The sequence below is a fragment of the Cyprinodon tularosa genome, unplaced genomic scaffold, assembly GCF_016077235.1.
Source record: "Cyprinodon tularosa strain WSP-4 unplaced genomic scaffold, ASM1607723v1 ctg176, whole genome shotgun sequence".
NCBI classification, from domain to species: Eukaryota; Metazoa; Chordata; class Actinopteri; order Cyprinodontiformes; family Cyprinodontidae; genus Cyprinodon; species Cyprinodon tularosa.
Genome location: NW_024038582.1, coordinates 130568 through 156201, shown reverse-complemented (window position 1 = coordinate 156201; position 25634 = coordinate 130568). Strand labels below are relative to the sequence as shown.

Sequence of the window (25634 nt, the reverse complement as noted above, 5' to 3'; positions counted from 1 at the left end):
ATCTTTTAACTGCTTTGTTGAGGGGAGATTGACAAGAGCATGGCCTTGAAAGACGATACGATGGTACAGGAGAGCGTGCCAGCAGGGAGGTTTAGCTGGAAGCAAAATTAACTAAAAAATGATAGAAATTACTAAAGATTAGCAACTAAAGGTGTTAAGAGAAACCTAAAACTTCCTAGTAGGCAGCTTAACTGTGGATAATCTGGAGGTAATGATACTGCTCCCTAAAATCCTTTGCCTCAAACTGAATGCCTGCGGCTCTCCATGCTTCCTCCAGGACATTCATTTCTATACTATAGACTTGAAATTTACCTAATCTAAAAGGAACTTTGGCTCTCCGAGTTCCTCTAAACTTACCCTATTACTGTTTAGAACATTCCAGAGTTAAAAATCAATTTTCAGAATATCCCCGTTTTCTGGGAAACCCATTTGATTTTAAATGATTTTCTGTCACCAATAAATCAAAACATTTTATGGTTTAACCTAAATTGCATAACAAATAAATTGAGTTTTATATTAAATTCAATTTATTGAGATTCACCTTGACTTTCTAACATAGCATAACTCTGGTTTCCATCTTTCCAAGTTGCACATATATCAGAGTTCTGTTAAACTAAAATAGATGATCTGGCTGGTAATGTTAATGCAAAAGAAAGTTAAACTATGTTATCACATGTGTATTTATAAAACAGATGAGACAAACATAAAATGTAAAATCTTTAATTAGCAAATACAGTCACACTCACACACAAGCAAACAAAAGTAATTATGTGCCAAAAGCTGTTAAGAGTAGAATGTAAGGCGTAACCATCAATTGATAACCAACATAAATACATTCCTGGGCAAATAATCAAATACCAAAAGATGTCACTTGAAACAAAGTCACATGTTGGTGAATCAGTCTTCAACACTGATACAGGTCGTTAACTACCAAGGAAAAAAACAAAAAAAAAAACCCAAAACGATCACATTTTTTCAAGATGACGGCAGGTCACATTTGAGTGCTTTTGTAAAGACACGCCTGCTGCAGATAAATTTCACATTAACAAACCAAACAAGAGCTGCATTCATTGTGGCTCAAACATCAAAACGACTAAATAATGAAATAAGAAATGCCTGAGACAAAAATTAGACCGACTTTGTCGGAGTTTAACACATTTGGAGGGTTCAGCTCCTTTGTGGACGGATTCAGTGGATCGTTATCAAAGCAACAACAAGCAAAAGTCTATAAAAAAAATAAAACAAGTTAGCTTGCTTCTTGAAAATGTTCTTTTCCTGAGTTACTGACTTTCATAGTTGAATACAAGCAGCACACAGGCTGATGTCAAATAGTCAAACCTCTGGCTTTCATACAACATTGAGAATAAAATAATGATTTGGTTTTCAAGCACTTTGCAAATATTTGTCATTAATTGAGTGGCAGAACAGAACAAATCAGGACACTATGTATATTTCCACATCACTCACAATCTTCATATACAAATAGCACATCACACTTAAACATAAAACATACAAAAAAAGGGGGAAGGATCCTTGCATCAACTTCTTCTGATATATCTGAACTTATTATTTTTTTAAGTTTCTTTACTAACATCTTTAAAAAAAAAAAAAAAAAAAAAAAAAAAAAAAAGATATTCTGCAACATCCCAAAGCTGAGGATCAGAGGCACATTCTTCATATATTAATGGCCTGAGATGCTGCCATGTTAATGATCAGAGGGAGCGAGCAGAAGGCCCAATCAGGACTTGTAGTCTGGAGAATAGAGCTGCGAGTAAGAGCTGTTTGGACTAACTCTTGTCCTGCGGTTGAAAGAATTTGCGAAGGGCGAGTCTTGACCTAAAATAGTCAGATAACAAATTGTTAATGAAGTACACAGAATACAATGCAGAAAGGCTTAGAGAATTATTATTGCCTACAGAGAGGTGACGGCAATTAGAGGCTGAAAATGTACGATTAAAAAAAACAGGTGAATCTTTAACAAATTTGAGTTTAATACAAACATTTAATTTCATACATTTCAAATAATTATATTCACACAATGACTTATTTTAAGGGTATATTTTAATAATCATAGGATACAGCTCATCCAATCCAGAAGTTATATTTCCAAGTGAAAATAGATTCCAAGATATTAATTTTACAGGCTTCTATTTTTGTTATACTATGGTTTACACAAGTTAGGAGAAGATGGCTGACTTGATGGGGATTGAGCAGAAATTCATTGACACCCTGCACAGGGACAGGAAGCCACAGGGGGTAACTGTCAGACGTTTGCGGTTTCTACAAAACTCCATCAAAGCATATTAACAGAAAGTTGAGAGGAAGAAGAAGGTTTGATAGGAAAGGGAACTTTAGCATGAAGGAAAACCTCTGCCTTGAGGGGATGAGAGAATCTGGAGGATATTACCAAAATGTTAACTGGCATCAATGCCTTAAGAGGCAGAGCACTGATGTAGGCTACAAAAGGCCTATCAGCACAGCTAAATGGTTACAAAGACTGGACTGTTGCTCTCATCTGCCTAAAGTCCTTCTTTCAGATAAAAGATGTTTTTTATTGGAAATTAAGGACCCAGCTTGAAGGAGGAGTAGGGAAGCATATGTCTAATGTGAAGTATGTCATGCCATCTGATTGAGAGGAGGTCCACTGTGTCTCATCATGTTCAGATTAAACACTTCCTGTTCCTTCTGCTGAAAAGCTTTAGGAGGCTGATTTTATTCTTCAGTGGCATCGGTTAAACACTCTGCTAAAGTTAGTAAAATCGTTTTAATGATCATGGTGTTTCTGTACCTGATTAACAAGCAAACATTTTGTTTTAGTTGTAATCTATATCCAGTTATAAAGAGCAAGATGAGAAACAGCCAACCAAACTAAAATGAGCGGAAGTCTGCTATAAGCTAACCTGGGCTTCCTCTACACCACTCTGCATTATTGCAGTATTTAATGCAAAAAGAAGCCTGATCAGGTACATAATAAACACACTATGCTCTGACACTTTATAGTCGGCTAGAGGTTGTACTGCTAAAAATCTTTTCAAACCAGATTATTGTCATTTTATATTTCTTTGGTTACCTGGAAACCAGTAACACCAACATTAGAAGTAAATGCTTGAAATGTATTACAGGCCATACAGTATACTTTTAGAGCATAGGTTCCTTTTTTGAGTGGAATGACCAAAAATGTAAATTGTATGTAATAATCAGACAGAGAGGATCATCTATGTCCAAGACTATTAAATGCTGCTTTTATAGTCAATTGTTTCTTCTTTATCTATTTTAATAAATCTCCTGCCTTTGTGTCGGGGCTCGATTTCTTTTTCAAAGACTTCTCAACAAATCCAGAGGTCGAGGACCAACTTCGCAGCGATAATGTAAGGAGAAGAAAAAAAACAACAGCTTGTCCACCTGAGGGACAGTCGACCACAGCTCAACAGCCGTCTGTGTGAGTTTCACATCAGACAGCCAACAAATCAAAGTCTGTCTGAAAAACAAAGATCAAAACATCTGAAACACAAATATATTGAGAGCTAGAAAATACTAAACATAAGCCTGCTGAAACCTAGTGCTGTGGCTATTTTATACCTACAAGCTTTACAGCCGACTAGAATAGATTCACTGACCCTCATTCAATTCCAGGAACAGGGCTACGATTTCAACTCTAAACTGTCAGTTTAGCTAAAAAAACATGTTTTGCCTTATAAATTGAGAATATTTGAATAAGCTACTAAGAGAACAATCAGTCAGTGATCAAAACTGGCAAATTCCCCTCTTTCTGCTCTGCCTGGTGATCATTAGATTAACATTAGATTTAATTGCTCCTGTTCATTAAATCTATTAATAGAAAATGTCCACTTTTAGCCTGACGTAGTCCGACTCAATTCTAGTCAGAATATGAGTCTGATACTGCTCCATAGAGCTGTGATTATGGGGCGTGTTTTGAAAGAACCAGGAAAAAAATGCCTCTGCACTCAATTGGATAGACCTACAACCAATAAGAGCAACGGAGTGCGTGACGTATGTTAAGCGAGGCATAGTTGTTGTCCACAAAAATCAAAGCGTGCAGTTGCACGCCTATAATAAGAAGATGAGACTTGATCGCGTTTCTCTGTTCCTCTTTTAAAATTAATTTGCTGTCGATATCTTCTAGAACAGACCTAATAGCAGAATCTACTCACCCAAACTCTCCAGCGGCAGCCATTATTGTTGTCACCCAAGCGCGCTTTGGTCACGTGGTTGATAACGTTACTCTTGATCATCTGTCCATCATCGTATAAACCCCGCCCTGACAATTTGATTGGATCGCCTGACAGTGGGCTTTAATACTCGCGCTACTATGGAGCAGAGCCAGACCGAACTTCCCCGAACTCAAACCTTGTGGGCGGGACTAAGTTCGGACTGGCACCCAGGCTAGTCCACTTTAAGTGTTTGGCTGTAAACACATTAAATCATTAGTAATTTGGTCAAAAAATGATTCAACATTTGCGAGAAATGTAGGAATCAAATTTATCACTGATAAGGAAAGCTCAGCCAGATCTTTCCCTTTTATATCCAATTTTTATTTAAATGTCAAGTGGAAATCTGACAAAAACACAGCATACATGTTTTAGCTATACCTTCTTCCATAGATAAAGCTCCCAGGGATACACGTGTGTATGCAGCATGGCATCCAGAGCCTCAAGTGAAAAATATTGTTGATATAACCAGTTGGAGGGAATCTTGCACCCAAAATCCATGTCTGCCTGCTGCACTGCTCCCCAAGCAGTGCCAAGTTAACATGACGTTTGTTCTTAGCAGATGAGTCTAAATTCACAGCTCGACCTTTATATGGTTGACTTCTTTTACTGCTTATAGTCTGAATATACATACCACAACATTTCTGTGGCAAATATGTGTTCAGATGGTAGCAAAGTGGATATGTTTCCCATTTTAAAGTGGACAAAGAAATTAAATTGGAATTTGCACAAACTGGAATAAGCAGATCTAACCAGTAGGGAAACTGGCATTACAACCCAAAGTGCTGCACCACTAGAAGAAACAGCCCCTTTAACTAATCTTTTTAAATCCATTCATAGAAAATCATCACTTGTTTCTGTGCTATGGCATATTTTTACTGCTTTACTTTCTAGGATAAAAAAATAAAATAATAATAATCTTTAATTTATCTACTGACTGCCTGTGGACTTGGAGATGTTAAATTTCTTGTGGAGAATTGAAATGTATCTTTACTGAATCAGGAGAAATTAACAGCCGCTACAAAGTGTGTTAATTTGAATCCATTAGTTTTAAAATCATTTTGTGGACAAAGCTTTGAAACTTTTTGTTTCCTACCAGTGGTGGATGGTGGTGTCCTCTGGATGAAAGCCGGGTGATATGATTGCTCCTTTGGTGACAACAATGAGTGCAGGACTGCAGGAAAGAACAAATACATTATAATTATTCCAATTATGCAAACAGGGGAAATCTAGATGGAAGGCAATTTTAGGGCTCTTACAGAGTTAAATGCATGCTGTGCTTGATACACATAATATATGCAACAAATGACTAATAGATGAATAAAAAAAATATATGGATATAAGCAGCTAATAAGTTAGGAACTAAAGGTTTTATATTCAAAATAGTGATGGGAACAAGTGATCGACTTATGATTAATGTAGTATAAAATTATGGAGGATTTTTCCCGCAAAAACTAAGATTTCCTCTACTTGAATTCAACATTCAAAAATTCTGCTTTCTCTCAAATGTATTTTTTTTCTCCATCAAATCTTTGTTCTTGCACAGATATTTTTTTTCTCTTTCGTTTACTTCCTTCTCCTCTTGTGCAAACCAGTCTCTGCTCAAGTGTAAAGTAATTCTGTTCATAAATATAAACACTTGGTAAACTCAAGTGTTTATAGTTATCACCTAAATAGCACCGTGTAGCCATGCTAAACAGTTTCAGATTTAAAGCTATGAGAAATTAGCAACAATGGTTTTGTGACATCTCAGGAAGTGTGTGTGGATCGGGAAGTCTGGGCATCTCTGCTTAGACTGCTGCCTCCATGATTCGGCCCCGGATAAAGCACAAGAAAATGGATGGATGGTTTTGTGATGGCAAAAATGTTTTTCAAAACAGTTATTTGCAATTTTTAAATTGTAATCTTAGAAAATGTTATTCCTACGACGGAGTATTAGGGCCACACATGAAGAGAAAAAATATTTTTGCCATGACGAGATTAAACTCGACATGTCCACTTTAAAGTCGACATGTCGACTTTAAACTCGCCATTTCGAGAATAAAGTTGATAAATCGTGGCAACTTTAATCTCGACATTCCAAAGTTTGGAGAAAAGAGCAACCGCGCTCCACAGCTGCAGTCTGCGTTTTAAGAGTGAAGGTAGTCTTTGACGTGCTGCAACTGTATAACTGTATAATCATCACAGAAAGTACAATTTGACCAAATCATCTACACAAGGCATGTCTGATTCTGGATTCTGTGCATGTAACCTGTGCAGCGGTTGGCTCTCTTGAACTAATTTCAACTTTATTGTCGACACGTCGAGATTAAACTCAACATGACATTTCAACTTTATTCTCGAAATGTTGAGTTTAATGTCGACATGTCGAGTTTAATCTCGTCATGGCAAAAATATTTTTTCTCTTCATGTGTGGCCCTAATACTCCGTCGTATATTCCAATTTCCAAACTGACAAAGCAAATTTTTTTTTTCCTAAACCAAACTTGAAACATGCAAACAATGAACCAGCTTCCTGTGCCTTTGCTCGCCTGACATTTCACCTGCCCAATGAAAGCAATCTGTATCGCAAAAGTGGTCTACTGGTTGTCAGTTTCCCCTTAATGTGACGGATGGGGATTTTACGGAGCGACTCACGGTACTGTATATACATTTAGAAGCAGAGCAAAGCGGCCAGCATCCCTGGCTCCAGCAGATCTTACAGAGGTGCTCCCATTTCAGAGAGCCCAGGAGTGGCTGGTTCACGACCGCTTTCCGCAAGGCCTAAGGGAGGCACCTGCTGGAAACTGGCCGGTGTATGGTCTGGATGAACAGTCCAAGGACAAAATTAAACCTCTTTTTTTTTGTTAAATAACACCTAAAAACTTAAGAGGTTTCCTTATACTTTGTCAATATATTTCTCTCCATCTTCAATTTTGATTTTTGAAAAAAAGCTAGTCTCCACTGACCCCTTCACTCTATGTCACAGCCACATCTGGTCCCTGACTGGTTTTCAAGATGTGAATAGAAATAGTTTACTTCCTGCTAATTTCGCTTTTCTCTACTTTGCAAGGGCGGTGGCACTCTCACTCCACTGAATTTGCCAAAACAGTAGCTTTTGTTAAAAGGATAATACTGCAAAATTTATACCTTTTTGAAGTAAAAAGTTCTAGTTTTAAACGAAAAATACGGATTACTGTTAATTTTTACCAACTTTTACAAATCTGGGTTTATGTCATACATTTAAATCTTTAGTTGCATTAATGGGAATCTGCTTGCTTTCACGATAATGGAAACATGTCCTCACATTTAATCCACAGGTGCAAACAGGGAGCTAGTCCTGCATAACATATTGACTGGCAAGCATCATCATAGTATCACTCTGTAAGATATTGCATGACTAAAAACTACATAGATGCAGTAGTCTGTTTAGAGACCATAATTTAAACCTATACTTGCCATAGCAATATCTGGATAGCTGGATGGGCTTTGACCAGCTCCATTTCCTACACCTGATACAAGCTCTTAGCTATAATGCTAAAGCTCAATGAGATAATTGGGGACGTTATGAAGGCAGACTGATAATATATCTTATCTTCTAATGAAAAAATCCACCGAAAAGAAAGAGACCCTGAGCAGTGCCTCGTGTGCATCAGAGGTACTTGTCACAGCTTCTGTTATTGTATGTACTGCTGCCAATAGAACTGGTGCATTTTAATGAATCTCTGCCAACAAAAAAGCATGAATAAATGCAGACTCATGGAGGAGCATCTTGTCCTCACATTCAGCCACATGCATTAAAACTTTCACAGACATTCCATCATTTTAAAAGGCAAAACAATCAGAAACACTGTAGCAAAGTCACATTGCTTTTCAGGATGAAGAGGTAGGGTGTTTGAGTAAAGTAAAAGGCTGATATGGATCCAATGCATCAGCCAACCAGCTAATCAAGATCTGATTGATAGATCTGTTCCACAGACAGCTGAAAGCATACAAGGTTTGAACACCTACAAAACCTAATTTTCACCACAAACAACCCATTTGAAGCCATTTTCTTTGACATAAACCCTTTTCCAATTTATTTTTTATTTTTTACTTTAATCTAGACTTCTGTCTTTTGGTCAAATATTAGACTTTTTACACACATATCAGGTCTTCTTTAAATACTCTGTGCTGACTAAAACTAGATTACTAATTAAATGCTTTTCAACTCCTTAAAATGAGCTGTCCGTCATGCCAGCAACCCAATCTTGCATTTCCTGTACACTTAGACCAGGCTGCATTGGAGAGAAATACAGAATAGCTTTCCCTGCAGGCCATGGAAATTTCCCTCTTCAGACTGATCAGGTAAGTAGAGCTGAAGCTACTTCCAGAACCAGATTCCAGAACCATCCACAACAAGACTGTGTGCAACATTCTGTCCGAATTACGGGAGTAACTTGAAAAATCTGAGAGACTGCTGAATGAGGCAGAACAAAGGACACATCTAGCCTTCAGGCTGGGCTATCCAGAACAGAGTCCATTGAGAACACAGCCAGCACCTGAACATTGAAGATGCCCCATCTTTCAAAAACAGAGATCAATAGTGATTCCTCTGTTGAGTAAAACAAGCTTATGCTGCGTTCACACTGGGGGCAGCTGGCGCGACAGAAGCAGCGAGTTTACATGCAAAGTCAATGGTTGACGCGCGTCAAGGCGCAGCAAAAGGTCGGGCGCTGAAGCAGCGCGTCGGGCGCGTTTTGGCATCTGACGCGCGTGACGCGCCGCAAACGCGCTGCTGCTCGAGATGGAAAAATTGAATTTTTGCTGCTCGACGCGCCTCGTCAACCAATCAGAGAAGCTGATCTGGGAGCTGGCTGGGAGAGAGACACAGCGCTGATGACACAGACCGCTCTGATTACTCCTCTTAAACAGTTTATTAACGCATAATTAACTTAAAATATATACATCTGCTGGCAGAATATGTTCGCTTTTATTATTCTGGTGCCTGCAGATCGGATTATTTAGATGAAAAACACCTACCAGCCGCCGCGGTAAACCGCGAGGAGGCGACCCGGCCAGAGGCTGCTGAAGAAGGGATTCGTTCTGTCGGCGCACTGCTGGTATGTGGGGGTCTGAGCGGCTCCGACAGAAATAACATTGGGAGACAGGATTGTAATCTGGATGAACTGACTGCACTGATGAAGTTTTCAGGTGTATTTTCTCACCTAAAAACATATTAAAACTACTTTATTCCCACTGATCACAGCAAATATAGCTGCAAGGCAGAGAAAGGATAGTGAAGCTCCGCCCAACGCGCGTCAGAGCCACTTTTGCACCGCGCAGCCAGAGCAGCAAAGTTGCTTCAGCCGCGCGTCAGAACTAACTGGTACAAGCAGCAAAAATGAAGCAGCAGACGCGATTTTGCTGCTTTTGCAGCGTCCGGTCTGAACGTAGCATTACAGAAATTAAAAGTAACTGCATTGTAGCTATCCCAATCCTAACATCTTTAGAGTTGTTGTTTAAAAAGTTAAGACAAACCATTTCAATAAGGGTTTCAAGACTAACATGATGCTAATGTTTAAGTTTTCTGAACTGCTCATGAAATTTGATTCCTTAAATATGAGAAAAATCTTTAAAATGAGTTCTGTAGTGTCTGCTAGCATTTAGCTCCATTGCTTTATTAAACCAAACCTAGCAAAAGAAGCAAAAAGCAATTCTTCTAAAAATTCACTAAGAAGTAATGACAGAAAGTTAAGAATATCTTATCTAAACTAATATTAATTTCTGATCAGGCAAATCCTTAATTAAAATGTTGAATTGTTTGAACACATCATTAGTTTAAAGCTAATTTGACCTCATTCTACAGACTTTAAAGTTGTAGGGAAGCAGCTGTTCCAACCGTTGCATTTCCAAATTCTCCCGAGTGGTGCCCGAGTTTACGCGAGTGAATAAAGTGAATGTGATTGGTTGATAATCAAGGGGGCGGGATTGTTGTGGCGGAAGGTTCGCAAGCAAGTTTAGCTGTGGCCAATGTCTTGGAAGCATCTTGCTAACCAGTTAGCAACTTAGTGCTAGTAGGTTCCCAATGGAAATTTACATTGGGACCAAGTAGCACTTAGCAACGACACTGTCAAGGAACGCTATGGACAGAGGAAACATGCAAGAGGAGGAGAGTTTTGTGTCGGAGGTCATGGATGAGTCTCCTCCGTCATTCACTTTTTATTTAGAGGAGGAAAGCGGGGACGAAGTTGTTGTGAAAGAGGATGCCAGGGCGGCAAAAGCTTCATTTGGTGTAGAAGGCTTACAGCCGTACATGTTTGAGCCCTTGCCTGGCAATGCTGCCAGTTTTGTTAGCTCTACGCCTCCCGAAGACACAGATGCCCATTCCCGTGAACACTGGGACGGAACTCAATGGTAAAGCAAATTATTCTTATTTAAACCGTTGCGTATATTAGCTGGGACATATGAATCAAGATGCTATGACCGAAAACATTTGATTGACAGTCTGATAAAGTGTACATTTATATACATGATTAAGCCAGAATGATTTGACATTCAAATATGACGTCCCTACGACTAAGAAAAACAATCATAAAATCCATGCCCAACTGTGATATCATTGCAACCATTTCATTACCTTTTATGTTTACACAATAGCTAGTTCATTTTTGCTGAGTTTCAATCTCTTAGTTAAGAGTTTTCAACTGAAATATGTTTAACCTTATGCTACTAATTTTTTTGTTAATATATTCTTAATTCTGAAAGGAAGTTAAAATTTATTCCATATATGTGCAGAGTTAACCAATTAACCATAATCTGAGTTTGAATCAAACTTTCAGCTGTTTTTCCTAACATGGGAATGTGTTCACAGAACGACACATGAAGTTAAATAAAGTCACAACAGTAACTAATTGCATAACACCTACCAATGATGATGATGGCAGTGCCAGCCAGCAAAGCAAACAAGGTGCAGAACATCATCTGGTAGGAGTTTATGAAGCTGTGGAAGGAGTTGCCGTTCTCCATGGAGGTGCCTGGAGGAGCCACAGCTGGGAGGAAGCAGAGAAAATGTGAATAGATTGTTAAAGCTTTTTTAAAGTGATGAGGACATAGTGCACACATTCTAGTAAACCGCCATGTCCATCCTCTTAATGATTAATGAAGAAAGATTTCCCTTCTGCATGATTTGAACTTAAACCTTCAGCACCTGTTTTTTTTTTCCCCCAGTAACATCATGTTCTTGGTTAACAATCTCCTATAAGCAAAGTATGTCTAAGATCTAAGAGCCAGAGGACCTAACAGGGCTTAAATCATGTTTATCAACAAAAAGTAAGTTAGTGCGTCAGGTTTTCATTCAAAGGAATAATTACAGCCTCGGTCATAAAACATGTTTGTAAACGAGAAGTCTAACTTAAATTAGTGTTTTCTTTTGCACGTTCTAGATTTAGGAGTTTAAAGACCGTGTGATGTAAATTTGAAATATCATTTACCAATTTACGGTAACTATGCAATAGCTTTTCCTAATAATATAAAACTAAAACAGAGGTTTTTGAGGTCTGGCATGACATGTTATTTTTTACACAATTGTTATTCAACTTCAACATCGTTCATTAAACAGTAAAGCGTCATAATTACTGATCACAGATCAGTGCCAGCTATTTAAATCCTTGGCTTTCAGCTAAGTCTTATTTTTATATACATTTCCAAGATGTAAGAGTTAAGAGTGCTAATGCTTATATCAAAGCTTGGATCTGGATTGTCCTCACATTAATAATAATCACATGTTACTCAGGGAATGTTTTAGCAGATTTGTAGAGTTGTAGAGAAAGTCAAATTTGTAAGGATAGTTTCTGGACAGGACTTATTGCTTCCCTGCAAAGTAAGGTTTGCTATTTTAATTGTAAAAAAGAAGAAAAAAAAAAAGCAGAATTTTGATGGAAGATCAATGAATGAAAAAAAGTACTGACTGTAATAATACATTATTTTGAGAAAGATGTCACCAAAAGAAGATCACATTTGGTAACCTGTTGCTAAGCAGATTAATATTCACACAGAAACAGTGTCTGACCTTGTCTGGCTGAGCTGGAGTCACCGACATGAATGAAACTGACCGGGATTACTAAACTCTGGCCGGAGGAAGGGCTGCTTATTGTGATAGAGGCTGAAACAGCTGAATGAAGGTCCACAGCATTAACAGTGTACTTGGTATAACTTGGAAACTCTTCATGGACCTCTTTCTCGTAGACCATAACACTGGGAGAAGAAGGGACCACCTAGAGACAGCAAAATGTGTTTACCTATAGCAGGTTACAAAGCTTTCTATTGTATTTTTACATGTTACCAAACAAACTCCTGACCTCCAAGCTGGACAGAATGCTAAAAGGCCCATAAACCGTGAACTCAGCAGATGGGTGCAGGCTGGAGAGCAGCAGTTCTGTCTGGTCGGAGAAAAGGCCTGGCTCTATAGGCAGCCGAGTGCTGACTTGTTCTCCAGTGAAGACGCTGCCAACCAGGTCTGCCTTCACCAGCAGGTTGCTCATAGACATGCTAAGCACACGTGTCTGTTGGTCAGTCATGGGCAGCAAGGTCATAGAGCATGTGTAGAGACCTGGAGCAAAAACAGAGATTTAAAAAGGGATGGTCGTATTAGTCATGGGCTTAATTAGAAAGAGAGTCATCCTTTTTTTTTTTTTTTTTGCTTTACAAGTTGACGTGGATTTATATTTGGCCAAATTTGATTTGACACCACTAAATAAATAACCAGTGCAACCTATGTCTGTGGATGTCGAAGGGAAAATAAAATATGTGTGTTATTGAATCAATGTATATCAATATATATTATTCTTTGAAGGCCTCAGAGGTTTGTTGGAGAGCATCAGGAAACGAACAGTGTCGTGAAAACAGGTGGACAGCCACAAACTGCAGGGCTGTCCACTAAACTAACAAGACAGGCACAGAGTGCATTAATCAGAGGAACAAGGTAACACTATGAGAGCTGCAGATGTCAATAGCTAAGGTGGAAGCATCTAATGAGAAGATGGCTGTTTGTCATCTACTCCAACCATTTGACTTTTATGGCAAGAAAAGTCAATAGTTACAGTAAACCTGCTAGAAAATTTGCTTTAGGTTTGCAACTAACCCTGTAGGGGATAAAGCAATTATATCAAAGCTCCTCTGGTACAATTTGGTGGAGGGAGCACCATGCTGTGGGAATATATTTCTTCAGAGTCAGGTTGAAGTTAGAAGATTTAAATCTCTTAGATGCTGCAAAGACTTGAGACTAAACATTATCATACAGTGAAGGGGAAAAAAAGACCATAAGCTCAGCCAGAGCTACAATTAGTGGATTTGGTAAAAGTATATTTGTGTGTTAAATGGCCTAGTCAAAGTTTAATTAATCTAATAGCCAATTTTTGGCCAGACTTGGAAAGATATGTTCCCAGATGGTCTCCATCCAGTGAGAAAGAGCTAGAGCTGATCACAAAAAATGGGAAAAATATGTACAGCAACAGGTGTTTATACACAGAACGGACCTGTTGGAGATAAATTCATACATTAAGGACAGTTTGCTGATTTGTTTGTTCATTCAGCAAGTATTGTTTTCCTTTCACTTCACAATATTCAGAAGTCTTCAAGTGTTGATCTTACAAAAGGCACAAAATATCTACATGAACTTTAGGTAACAAAGTTTACTGCAAAGTCCAGAGTTCTAACATCCAACCCCGGGTTCACAATTAAACAGAGTATTTAGAAAACAAGTGGGAAGCTGTAGGACTGTACGATAAAGCACACCTAGTGGAGGCCAGCAGTGATAAACAAGCAACTAGGGCGAGTCCCAAAGCCCAAACACAATTACATCAGTGCTTTCAAGCAACATGGAGTCACCAGAGTTCGATACATCACTCGGACACCTTTTATGGCCTCTGTTAAATTCATTCCTTGGGCAATGCAGGTACTGATTAGGCCCTTGTAAACACTATTTTTCTGCTCTCATGAAGAGCACAGACATAAACACTGTTTCTAAGATTTAAATGTACCTTTTCTAAGAACACATCACAAAAAAAGGAAAACAAGAAACTAAGCCAAGAATAGATAGTTAAATTATTTAAATAAAAGATGCATGAATGAGAGTTTAAGTGACATTATGGTCTGGTTAGTAGACATTTCCCAATCCTTTACAAAACTTTATGAGCAGGTCAGATTTGAAGATTTTTTTCCTTTCCTAAAAACGAGGAAAATCTATATATATATGTCACCTAGTGGGCTTAAAATGGTATGGAGGCAAGCATCCCAATTTAAAAAACATCAGTCAACTACAGGTTAAATCCAAAGCAAAGAAAAAGCTTCTCCAACATTAAAAGCAGAGATCTGGGCATTCTGTGACGCTTACCAGTAAAGAGGGAATGTACAGTATTGGAATTTTGGCCGATATCTGATATGCTAATATATTATCAACTGAACTGACTGATAACTGGTTATTTTCCTCTTAGACTTATTGACAGACATTAGGTAGTTTTCTCCCTCCTTTTTGGATTGCAAATAGGACAATTAGGTGCTGGATCCACTGGTGCTGCAGGCATAATCATCACTTGTTTGTCGACAAAAGAAATATTATTTATTGCTTAATTATATTGGTGGAATGGCGTATGTCTGATATGTCGTTTAAAAGCTAATGTCAGCATGTACCGATAACATGCCGATAATATCATCCATCCCTACAACAAAAACTATTGACATTAAATAAAGTATTCATGAGTGAAATGTATGCAAATGCATCAGAAAATGTTATTTAAGAAAATTGTTCAAAAGGTTCTGTTGTCAGGAGCCCACAATTTTAACCTAAATTTAAATTAGTCTTACCAATGCTGGAGTCAAAGCTTGTGTGGGTTTTGAAGACATCATTGGCAGAGAAGTCAACAGTGTCACTGGTAAAGCTAAGATGGCAGCTTAAAGATTTCTCCGGCTGAAGCTTTGAAATAGCTTCTATCTGGGTAGATGAGCAAGTCCCTGGAGAGCAAATCGGAAGATAAAGCTAAAACACCATATATTATATTTAAAAAAAAAAAGAAAAAAGATTAAACTAGCATTTTTGTTAATTATTTTAGAAAAGGCAACTGAAAAGCTGAAACTGAAACATTTGAACGTCTAGATTTACCTACAAAGAAAACAGATAAGCTGAAACCAGAAATATTTTAATAACGTAATCCCCTCTGTTGCCAACATAGTTCTTTGTACACCAGATGTCTGTTTAAGATATTCTTACCAATGAGGTTGGTTCCTCTCTCTCTGGTTGTAAGTAGAACTTTTGTCACCTTTCCAGACCTGACAGGTGAAGGCTGAGCCATAGTTGCCGTTTTAGAAGGTGCTTCCACAATTACCTACGGAGTAAAAAACAAAAAAATAAACAAACTTCTTCCACATTCAGAGGGATGGGGGGTTATTTTACCCCTTTCCTAGCTTTAATTGTTTGGTACCTTATTCTTTCAGCTAAGGAAAAGGGTCTTTTCTATCAAACATTTACTTTACTCAGATCCACACCCTGTTGCCAGTAACTAACAATTTTCTCCCTCTTCACATTTCTGCACTAACATTTTATTAAATTATTCATGAAATTATACTTGGAAAGAGGCACATGGTCTGTTATGTTGACAGGTGGTGGGGTTGCCAACCATCGGATAAAATATGGACTCTAATAAGGAATCCCTTTATTTGGCAGTTAAATTTTGTGTCCTGTATTGAAACCAAAATAGACAGAATTTGTCCCGTGTTTTCATAAATGTTGCTATACATGTTTGTTTTATGCTGGTGAAGATTCTCAGTCATCCCGGTCATATTTTTTTTTTTTTTTACTTTTACGCAATGTTTGTTATACTCACATCAACACTAAGGATAACAGTAATTAATATGATAAAATCCAGGACATTTCAAGTCCGTTAAAACTGTTATTGATTGACTGACTTTATTGATCTCACAGTGGAGAAATGTATTAATGGTCATTTACTAAATTTACTATGGTCAAATCTAGGCAGAACCTGAAGAGACCAACAGTAAATAAATAATATAAATTAACAATATAGCTAAGCTGAGGTGTTTCTGTACATTTCCTTCATTAAATAGGTTTCAAGTGTAAATACTGATTTTTGAGGAATCAGTATTTAGTGGATCATCAACATCAAGCTGTTTTTTTCCTAGCAAGGATAATATATATAACTTTGATATTTACCCTTGGAGGTAAACCAATAATATCACTTCCTGTGTTCAGTGGGTAATGGAAAAATGAAATTGATTTAATTTCTCTTTGGATCCACTAACCGAATGGTCTGTGTCCTCAAGCATGAATTTGTATGTGTTTTTTTTCTGTTCTCTATTTTATTCTCGCTAATATTTGAAATAAACCAAGAGGTTTTTGTTTTAGTTTTCTTCTTTTAATTTAGCCACATCTTCAATTAACTACCAATATAAATCATTTGAATAATTTCACTTTTAGGGAAATAAGCTGATAAACAGTTTTGTATGTGGGTATAAATGAGTTTGTTTACAGTGCTGAAATGAAAACGGGGTGAAACAGATTACGTTGGTTACATTGCTTCCATCTAATGTTTTGCCGTATCTGAAATTGTGTGATTTGATCTCTTCTGCTATAATCTACTGGGGTAACAGCATTAAAGAAATTAAGTTTAAAATGCTTAACAAGTTGAAAAGCAGCCTGGTTCTGTTCTCTAGAATCTCTGGGATTTTTACAGTAAGGAACAACTCTTAGCATCATTTTCTGAAGACTCTTGAACAACAACAGAGGATCTTCAGTCAGATGCTTCTCCAGATGTGCTGCAAGACAGACTGCAACAAGAGATCCTTCCTGCCTAAAGCTATAAAACAGCTCTCTCTCTATACAACATTAATTTCACTTTGGGGTCAAATAAATTTTGTTTAATTGAATTAATATTAATTTACCCACATCTGGTATATTGAGGTCTTTTCAAACAATGAGAAAAACATTGTAGCTATTTGATAAAATCTCAACACATATCACCGTGTCTCACTTTTCTAATGCATTTCTTGCGTAACAAAAAGGTTGAAAATGGACCAGAGCAAATTAACCCAGGATTCCCAAAGTGTGGTACAAGTTAAAGAGAAACAATGTATGCACTAAAAAATGCTCCTGATTGATACAAATGAGTGTATTCTACAGCTCTACAAAAAAAAAACTGTTGTTTTTTTATAATATAGTTAGCTGATTTGTTAACAGATGCAAGAACCACTGAAGTAACTTAACGAGCCAGAAAGTTGTGCAGAATGTAAAGAGAAAAAAAGTGCTGCTTTTTATTCATCATGCTCATAAAAACAAACAAATCATAAGAATATATTAAAACTAATGTAAATAAATAACTAACCTCTCTGTATGTTTTCAACACACCAGGTATTTCATAGAATACAGTAACTGTCCCAGAGTCTCTGGCTACAGCTGCACCACTTTTAGGGTCCACCTGGAGGACCCCACTTGCTGAGGAGCTCCATGTACCATAAGCACCTAAAAAGGAAGGGAGGGAAATGATCTGAGCTATAAATATTCAGTAGCAAATGTAATTCTTATTGTATTAAGTATCAGAGAAGAAACATAAAATGCAAAGAACAAGTAAAAAAATAAAATTAAGGGAACACTCATAAGTGTTATTTATATGTATATGTAATCCCAGATCTGAATGAAGGAAATGTTATCATTGAATACTTTGTTCTGTACAAAGTGGAATGTCCAGATAGCAATTTCACACACACAAAAAAAAAATATATATATATATAAAAATCAATGGAAATTAAATGTATTAACCAATCGAGGCCTGGGTTTGGAGTCACACAAAATTAAAGTGGAAAAACACAATACAGGCTCATCCAGGTTTGATGGTCAAAATGAGGCTCTGTATTGTGTGTGGCCTCCACATGCCTTTAACTCCCTAAAACACCTCGGCGTGCTCCTGATGAAGTGGTGGATGGTCTCCTGAGGGATCTCCTCTCAGACCTGGACTAAAGCATCCACTAACTCCTGGACAGTCTGTGGAGTAAAGTGATGCACATCCCAGATGTGCTAAACCTAATTCAGCTCTGAGGAACAGGCGGGCCAGTCCATAGCTTCAATGCCTTCCTTGTCAGCAGGAACCCAGGGCAAACCACATCAGGATATGGTCTCAATAGGGGTCTGAGGATATCATCTCTCTGTCCCTAAGGTCAGTCATGCTACCTCTGGTGAACACATAGAGGCCTGCCAAAGAAATGCAACACCACTCCATTACTAACCTACTGCCAAAACGGTCATGCTGAAATATTTGGCGGGGAGCAGACTGCTCTCCATGGTGTCTCCAGACACTGTCCCATTTGTCACATGTGCTCAGTGTGAACTTGTTTCCATTTGCACAACGGCATGTGGAATTGATTGTCAATCAGTGTTGTTTCGTAAGTTGACAGTTTGATTTCACTGAAGTTTGATTAAATGTGTTGTTCATGTGTTCTTTATTTTTTGAGTAGTGTATATAAAATTTCTTAATGTAACATTTGTAGGCTTTTGCATGAAAATGGTTTTGTGCAATTAATGCCCCACTCACCATCTGGGTTTGTTAACTTGGCTTGGAAGCAGACCACATCACCCACAACCAGTTTGTTGGCTCCATCCATATAAATGGCATGTTCAACAGGAAGTGGAACATAGTCTGCCACACCCATGTTTTCACTATCCCACACTGCAACAAGTGTGAGACCTACATTGACGGTTCTCACGGACAGCGAGTGGTTAGTGGGGCCGACTCCTAGCTGTACCAGATCATCCCTGGAAGAAAGCAGAATGCCATAGGTCAATGTAACAAAAATGGCAAGTGATATGTACACCGTAAATATAGCTAAGAGTGTATATAAATATGCTCCCTTTTTTAAAGATGTTGCTCTGTAAATATGTAAATTAAATGTGTATATCAGGTTCATGCTGTTATATCTTTGCTTTAAAGCTACAGTGTGTAATTTTCAGCGACATTTAACGTCCAGACTGCAGACCGCAGCAACATGAACATCTCCCCCCCAACGCTTCTCCCCCCCAACAGTACGGCGAGCGTTACGGGACAAAATGTCTTCCACGACGTCCGCATCACCTACCTTCTCAAGTGATGAGGTTTGTATACATAGATAATTTTACAGATAGTATTTCATTAGTCTGTGTAGGGTATAGATTTCATGTAGACTTAAACAACTTGCCGTAGTTACTTTCGAGCGTAATGGGCGATCTCGCAATCGCTAGTTTGTTGGCTCTGCGCCGCCGTAGCGCAAAGATGTCTGCCTCCATGGCTGCGAGACCCGCTCCTATGTAATTATAAATAACGAATTCTAAGGCAACGCAAATCTTAAGGTTAAGAGGCTGAGCTCGTAGATGATGATAAATAACATAGTTATATATAATATATTACATTTCTGACTGTATATCCCTGTAAATTATTACACTGTAGCTTTAAATAATTTTAGAATATGTTCAACAGTTTTGTTCTGTAAATACCTGAATTACACCAAATATTATGTAGTACATAGAAGCTTTGTGTATACCCTGTGAAAGCAAACCTTCCAAAGTATTTATACATTTTTAATGACTGTGCACTGAGTGTGTGAAACGAAATTCAAATTCCTTGTTTGTGGTCACATCTTGGCCATTAAGCTGATAGGAATTCTTAATTACCAGGCAGGTTTCTGTGCTTGTCTAGGATAGTGTTCTAGTTTACCTTAAATTAAATGTAATTCAAGTCCAGTCAAATATAACTTAAATCTCAGATATTCAGCCCAATTGGTCTCTTTGGGACTTTAGGTTTTAATTACAGGCCAGTGTTGGCAGTTCCCACACAATCAGGACTTTAACAACAGAGCTCAATGCTGTGGCTCTAAAATTATCTCAAGAACTAGAAAGCAAGAAATGACTATAGTCACATCCCTAAAAGGACAGCCACTCTCCTCTGTGCCCAGCACTTCCACAAACTTAGGGCACTACCTCAGGAATAGAAAAGAACAGTAAATTCAGCTTTTAGGCGGATTAAGAAAAATTTATGTTTTTAATTAATGAAGAATTGCAGAAGCCCATTGCCATAATTTTAATGACCAAATGGATTGGACTAAACACATGCAGAGAAAACAGTTAAGTCCCAGGGCATCACTAAGTAAAACTAAAATATTTCAGCATGCCACCTTGTTCAGCTCCATTACACTTTGATAAATGATATTGTTCACAAATAATTAATCGACAAAAGTTGCTCTGAAAATTCAGCAGCATTCTGTAGAATAGAAAGCCTGTCTCTTATTAGATGACGAGGCTTTGCTGCCTTGGGTAATATTAGGGAATTAATTAAACCTAAAACCCGTTTTCCATTTTAATTTGAAATGGTAGGTCTGAGTGGGATACCATGACAATTACTGTAATTATAAATGTCTACAAGCTTTGCTTATAGACATCTATTCAAAATGAGCTAGTTGTAAAATAATCACAGTTCTGCCAGTTTCATAAAAATATATCTTTAAACTGGTAGATATGAGAGTTCAGAAAAGTAGAATAACTTCAATACAAAATGACTTAACATTTGAACCATTTTCTGACCGATACATACAGGTTCTATTTTTTATACAATATCGAGTCCTACTCCAGCCACTAATACTGACTTGACTCCAGTTAAAAATAATAACTGCTCATAGCAGCGAGTAGAAATAGATTTTCAAATCAAAATGGTTCTCATATTTTCTTAAAAGACAAAAAAAAAAAAAAATGCTAAATTCTTTATGAGCAGGACAAAGCTTTAGGAAAATAATGGATGAGAGCAAGGTTACAAATTTCAATTTAGCACATCTCTCATGAATGTACTCTTTGGTGATTTTAGTAACCTTTGATCTTAAGAGAAGTTTTCTTTTCAACTTTGTAATTTGTCAGAAAATTTGTACTTTTGGGAAAAAGTCGTCTTTACCGGCTTTTTTCCACCTGACTAAAATGCATAAAACAGCGCCATTTTTTTAAACCGTTGTGAAAATAAGGTTTTAATCAAGGAATTTTAAACTTTAACATCTTAAGGCATCAGGAAGAATGGCTGCTTTGCACCATTAGCTGCATTCAGGAAGCATCAAACACATCCGAACCAACAGTCAGCGGGTCGTTTTCAGCTTCCACAATGACAATCAGCAAACATATCTTGATGTGAACTGATTTTTTTTTTTTTTTTTTTACTGTGTGCAAAAACATTCTGCAGACCATGAGTGCATGTGACTTATGTAAAACCTGTTTAAAGACAATTTAGGCAATGATAAAAAAACAAATCAGTTCAGCTCCAGTTAGAGGCGGTCATTCTGTGCGCCTCATCCAAAAATCAGGAAGTACATGTACTAACTGCTCTAAATATGGTGCTTTGCTAAAATATACTCTTTGTACAAAGCTTCAAGGACATAATGGTCTAATTAAAAGTACAAATTCACATCTTCCGTCGAATTTCAACCTGAAAATAAATGAAGAAATTGCACCTTAGAATAAAAGCTGCAAAATTATTTAGGTTTAATTGGGGACATACTTTTAGTCTTACAAAACTGAATAAGCAAGCCTTAAAAACATGGTCTACAAGTAATTGCAGTGGGACCCTTTAGTTCATCTAATTAATATTTATTAGTTTAGGCTTCAAAATATTACAACAGAAAAGAATCAAGAAGTGCATTTAGCCAAATCCTACTTATTTTGTTTAATGAAAGAAATGTAACATTTCTAAACCCAATGAGTAAAACAACATAAAAATGATCGTCTTATTGATCATAAGGTTTATCATTGTTTTTTGTTTTTTTTCCCTTCCCTGATATTTTTGTGATTACCGAGCAGCTCTAGAAGAATAAAGCAAAAAAAATCCCTTCCTAGTACACTATGTTACTACAGTAAACTAGCATTTACTTTACATGAGCTATAAAAACCAAACCCTGCTCTTCTACTGCAACAGGGCCTAAATCACATGGAATTAACCTCAGTGGGGAGAAACCCAGCAGCTTTCTCTCCACACCAAAAGTAATACTGCTCCCTCCTGTGTTCTGTATGGGTCATAGATATGCTCAGTGGTATTCAGTCTTAAAAAGGCAGCATAATGTTCATTAAAGGGCATAAACGAAAATTATACAAGAGTAAAATGAAAATTAAGGAATAATTAAGGTGAACAGATAATGTGGAAAAGTTATTATTGTTCCATATTTGAATATATTTGATATTGCTTTAACACCAATAGAGCAGATTCTTAAATTCTGCTTAAAATATTTAATTTGACAGACCTGTTTGAAGAAAATGCAAGTTGGGAGTTTGAGCTGTGCAGGGCTTCTCCGGTGCTAGCATGAAAGTGCACAGTGAAAGTGAGGAGTATTCCCAGAGGAAAGGCGTTCAGGCCCTCTCTAGTGAGCGTGTAAAGCACTGGACTGGTACTGAAGCGAACATAAGACACAGGAACCACCTGAGGAATGAAGAAAAGGGTTGGTGTTTAAAAAAAAAAAAAAAAACTCTTAACAGGTGCTTTCAAAGAAAATGTCAGATTGACTCCAAACGCGTGTGAGCATCTCTTAAATGAATATTAATATTCGCCAAGCTAAGAATGAAAATATTGTCATGCATCCATTATAACTTGCAGATTAAAAGACATAACATGACATAAAATGTTGCAATTTAGCTTTGGTACATTATCAAATGGTTATGGATTAGTGCTTCTAGATTCATTTTGTGTCTGCCTCCTTAAACTCCCAGTCGGCCTCGGCAGAAGTCCGCCCACATTCAGCCTGGTTCTGCTTTCTTCCTGCTAAAAGGGAGTTTTCCTCTTCCCCTTCACTTTGTGCATGCTTGTTGTGGAAGAATGCTGTAGTGTCAACAACAAGATGCAAGCGAATATCTACTGTTGCCACATGCTCACCCAGGAAGAGAAAATCCTATAAGTCAATGACCATATGCAATCAATTGATTTTAATTATACAACTTTTCACCAATTTGACTACATGATCTGACTAAATTGTGTCTGTAAAATGCCTCAAGATGACGTGTTGTGAAATGGCGCTATATAAATAAACTAAATGGATTTGAACTTTCTTAACTAAAAACAGTTAGATAAAAGCACATTTAAATGCTTCTAGCCTATTTTCAACAGAAATAAAAAAGAAAAAACACCTCTTAATTGAGATTAAAGAATTGTAGACTTTACATAAATTAAGACCTAGTTGGTATTGTGAGACCAAATTTGATGGAGAGTTTAAAAGGATGCATTGCTTTTCTAGGGCTACAGCTCATAAGATTTTAAACACTTATATAAATTGTTTTCAACAAACTGAGCTGACCTTCACAGTAAGGATGAGAGTTTGATTGACGCCAAAAATCTCCTGCGAGGTGACCAGTAATGAAGATATCCCAGTGAGAGAGCCAGATGAGAGAAAGCCCTTATTGTCAACTTGAGCGACAACAAGCTGGTCAGGGCAATCTAGCATCCGGTAGGAGAGCACACCGACCCCGTCTCTGTTTGATAGAAGAAAAATAACATGATGTTATGTATGGCATTTCTATGGTTTAGAAAACACTGGTTGTCTGTGTCTGTTTTTCATATTAATGCCATAAAGACATTGTGCAACAACAACAGGCGACTCACCTGTTAGTTTGGAGTTTGAGAGCTGAGTTTGGAGCCATCAGTATCTTCTCAGCCTCTACTTGAGGATTAAGCATGTGCAGCTTGTCATAGACCTTGATTAAAGCAGAGCGTTGAAACTCAAATTATTAGAGGACCTTCAGCAGGCTTTGATGTTTCTGTGCTAGTGACATGTCATAGTTTATTAAAGCCCTGAAGACAGATGCATTCAGCTTCAGCTAATCTGAAGTGTTATCTCTTCAAAGATCCTCCAAACCTCCGCATTTTCAATATTCTGCTGTCACAAAAGCAAGCTTTCAACATAAAGCAGCAGGGAACACAGTGGCGACGAGCAGAGAAGTGCATAAAACAGGTTTGAATTATTTATAATACTGGTGCTGGGATGAAAGATGAACAATTCTTACACAAGATTACCTCCAGCATGTTTAGTTACTGTACCTGGATCTGGATCTCATCACTCAGCTCCTGTACATTTCCCTCCAGCTGCTGTGCATCTGGGTCAGAAACTCTGAGAACCACCTTCAGCCCAGTGCGGCCTCTAGTTCTTCCTGTCACAGTCATGCCGAAATTATGCTCTGGCTGAAGTTCAACATTGGCCTGAAGATACAGATCATTATAAGAATGGCAAAAATAGCAGCAAATCTCATAAAAAGGAAACAGCAACGACAAAAGAGGGACAAGAAGGAGGCTATTAATGAGGAAGCGGCTGAGTGGTACAGGGTTCCACCCTAACAGAGACATTATCTTAATTTAATCTAAAAAAGCATCAAAAGGAAGCAGGTGACTAAAATAGGCATGGTTCGTCAAAAAAAAAAGGCATTTGAATAATCTGTACATTTCCTTAGCTTATAATGGGACTAAAGGGCAGGTTTATACTCCCGCAGCACTGTGTCGCAGGTATGATGCAGACATTTTTGATTAATGCTAAACAATGAACCTCGGTCTGCACTATGTTTATTCCACGCTACAACAGAAAAGGGGAAAATCAGGAACTAGCTGTGGTTCTAGATATGGCTGAGGTGGTGAGGAAGTGGGGGCAGGTTTGTACGACAACAGAGGGACAAACTTCCAAATAGCAGAGTTAAATGATAGCTAGGGGTGGTTGCTTTTTTGTTGTCGTCATCACTCTTTACAGGTGTGCTTTAGAATGTTACAAGCGCATTTAGTTACACATAAGGATTTTCATGTATCCAGGCATAAAAACTCTACATTGATTCAATTAAAGCATTCGCTGAAATTACAGTAAATGTGTTATAATCCTACACTCAGTCCATTATGAAGTTAAACTGGTGTTTGACTTCTGGTTCATGGGAAGTCCTAGACTTGGCCATGCCTGAAACAACTTTCCTAATTCCTCTGATTCAATGATAACAGTTTGGATTACACAGACGGAATGTTGACAAAACTGGGTGATCCAAAGCACACGTTAACATAGAATTATAAAAGGATAAAAACAAACCAACACTTAAGTCTCAATGTCAAGCCTGCTGAAAATGCTTTAACAGTGCATAAAAACTTTATCTATGCCAAGTATAATTGCAATTTAACAGGCTTTGTCATCTCCAATAAGACTCACTATCCTTTTTAGAATCACCCCTCTCCTGGTAAAAAAAAAAAAAAAATGCATCACTTAAGACCTTATTAATGGCTTTATGGAAGTAAATGTAAAGTTTAGCTTTCATAATTGTTCAGATTGACGTGTAGACAAAAAAAACTCCCCGCAATGAACAAAACAAAATAGAGATGAAAGGTAAAGATTCAACATAGATGTTCAAAAAAAGAATGTGTTTAAAAGG

General features: G+C 37.5%; 1 protein-coding gene across 1 annotated transcript in view; it reads right to left on the bottom strand.

Moving 5' to 3' along the window:
* Positions 1 to 704: 704 nt before the first annotated feature.
* The window catches only part of nup210 (nucleoporin 210), a 43934-nt gene continuing 19004 nt past the window's right edge, over positions 705 to 25634 (bottom strand). Inside the window, exons 28-40 of the mRNA XM_038281817.1 lie at positions 24277 to 24435; positions 23842 to 23933; positions 23537 to 23711; positions 22493 to 22668; positions 18784 to 19004; positions 17581 to 17717; positions 15453 to 15567; positions 15050 to 15196; positions 12547 to 12797; positions 12258 to 12462; positions 11116 to 11238; positions 5326 to 5403; positions 705 to 1836 (exon numbers count right to left, since the gene is read on the bottom strand). Of these exons, the coding sequence (XP_038137745.1) occupies positions 1739 to 1836; positions 5326 to 5403; positions 11116 to 11238; positions 12258 to 12462; positions 12547 to 12797; positions 15050 to 15196; positions 15453 to 15567; positions 17581 to 17717; positions 18784 to 19004; positions 22493 to 22668; positions 23537 to 23711; positions 23842 to 23933; positions 24277 to 24435 (1977 nt within the window). The 3' untranslated portion in view covers positions 705 to 1738. The remainder of the gene's footprint in view (positions 1837 to 5325; positions 5404 to 11115; positions 11239 to 12257; positions 12463 to 12546; positions 12798 to 15049; positions 15197 to 15452; positions 15568 to 17580; positions 17718 to 18783; positions 19005 to 22492; positions 22669 to 23536; positions 23712 to 23841; positions 23934 to 24276; positions 24436 to 25634) is intronic.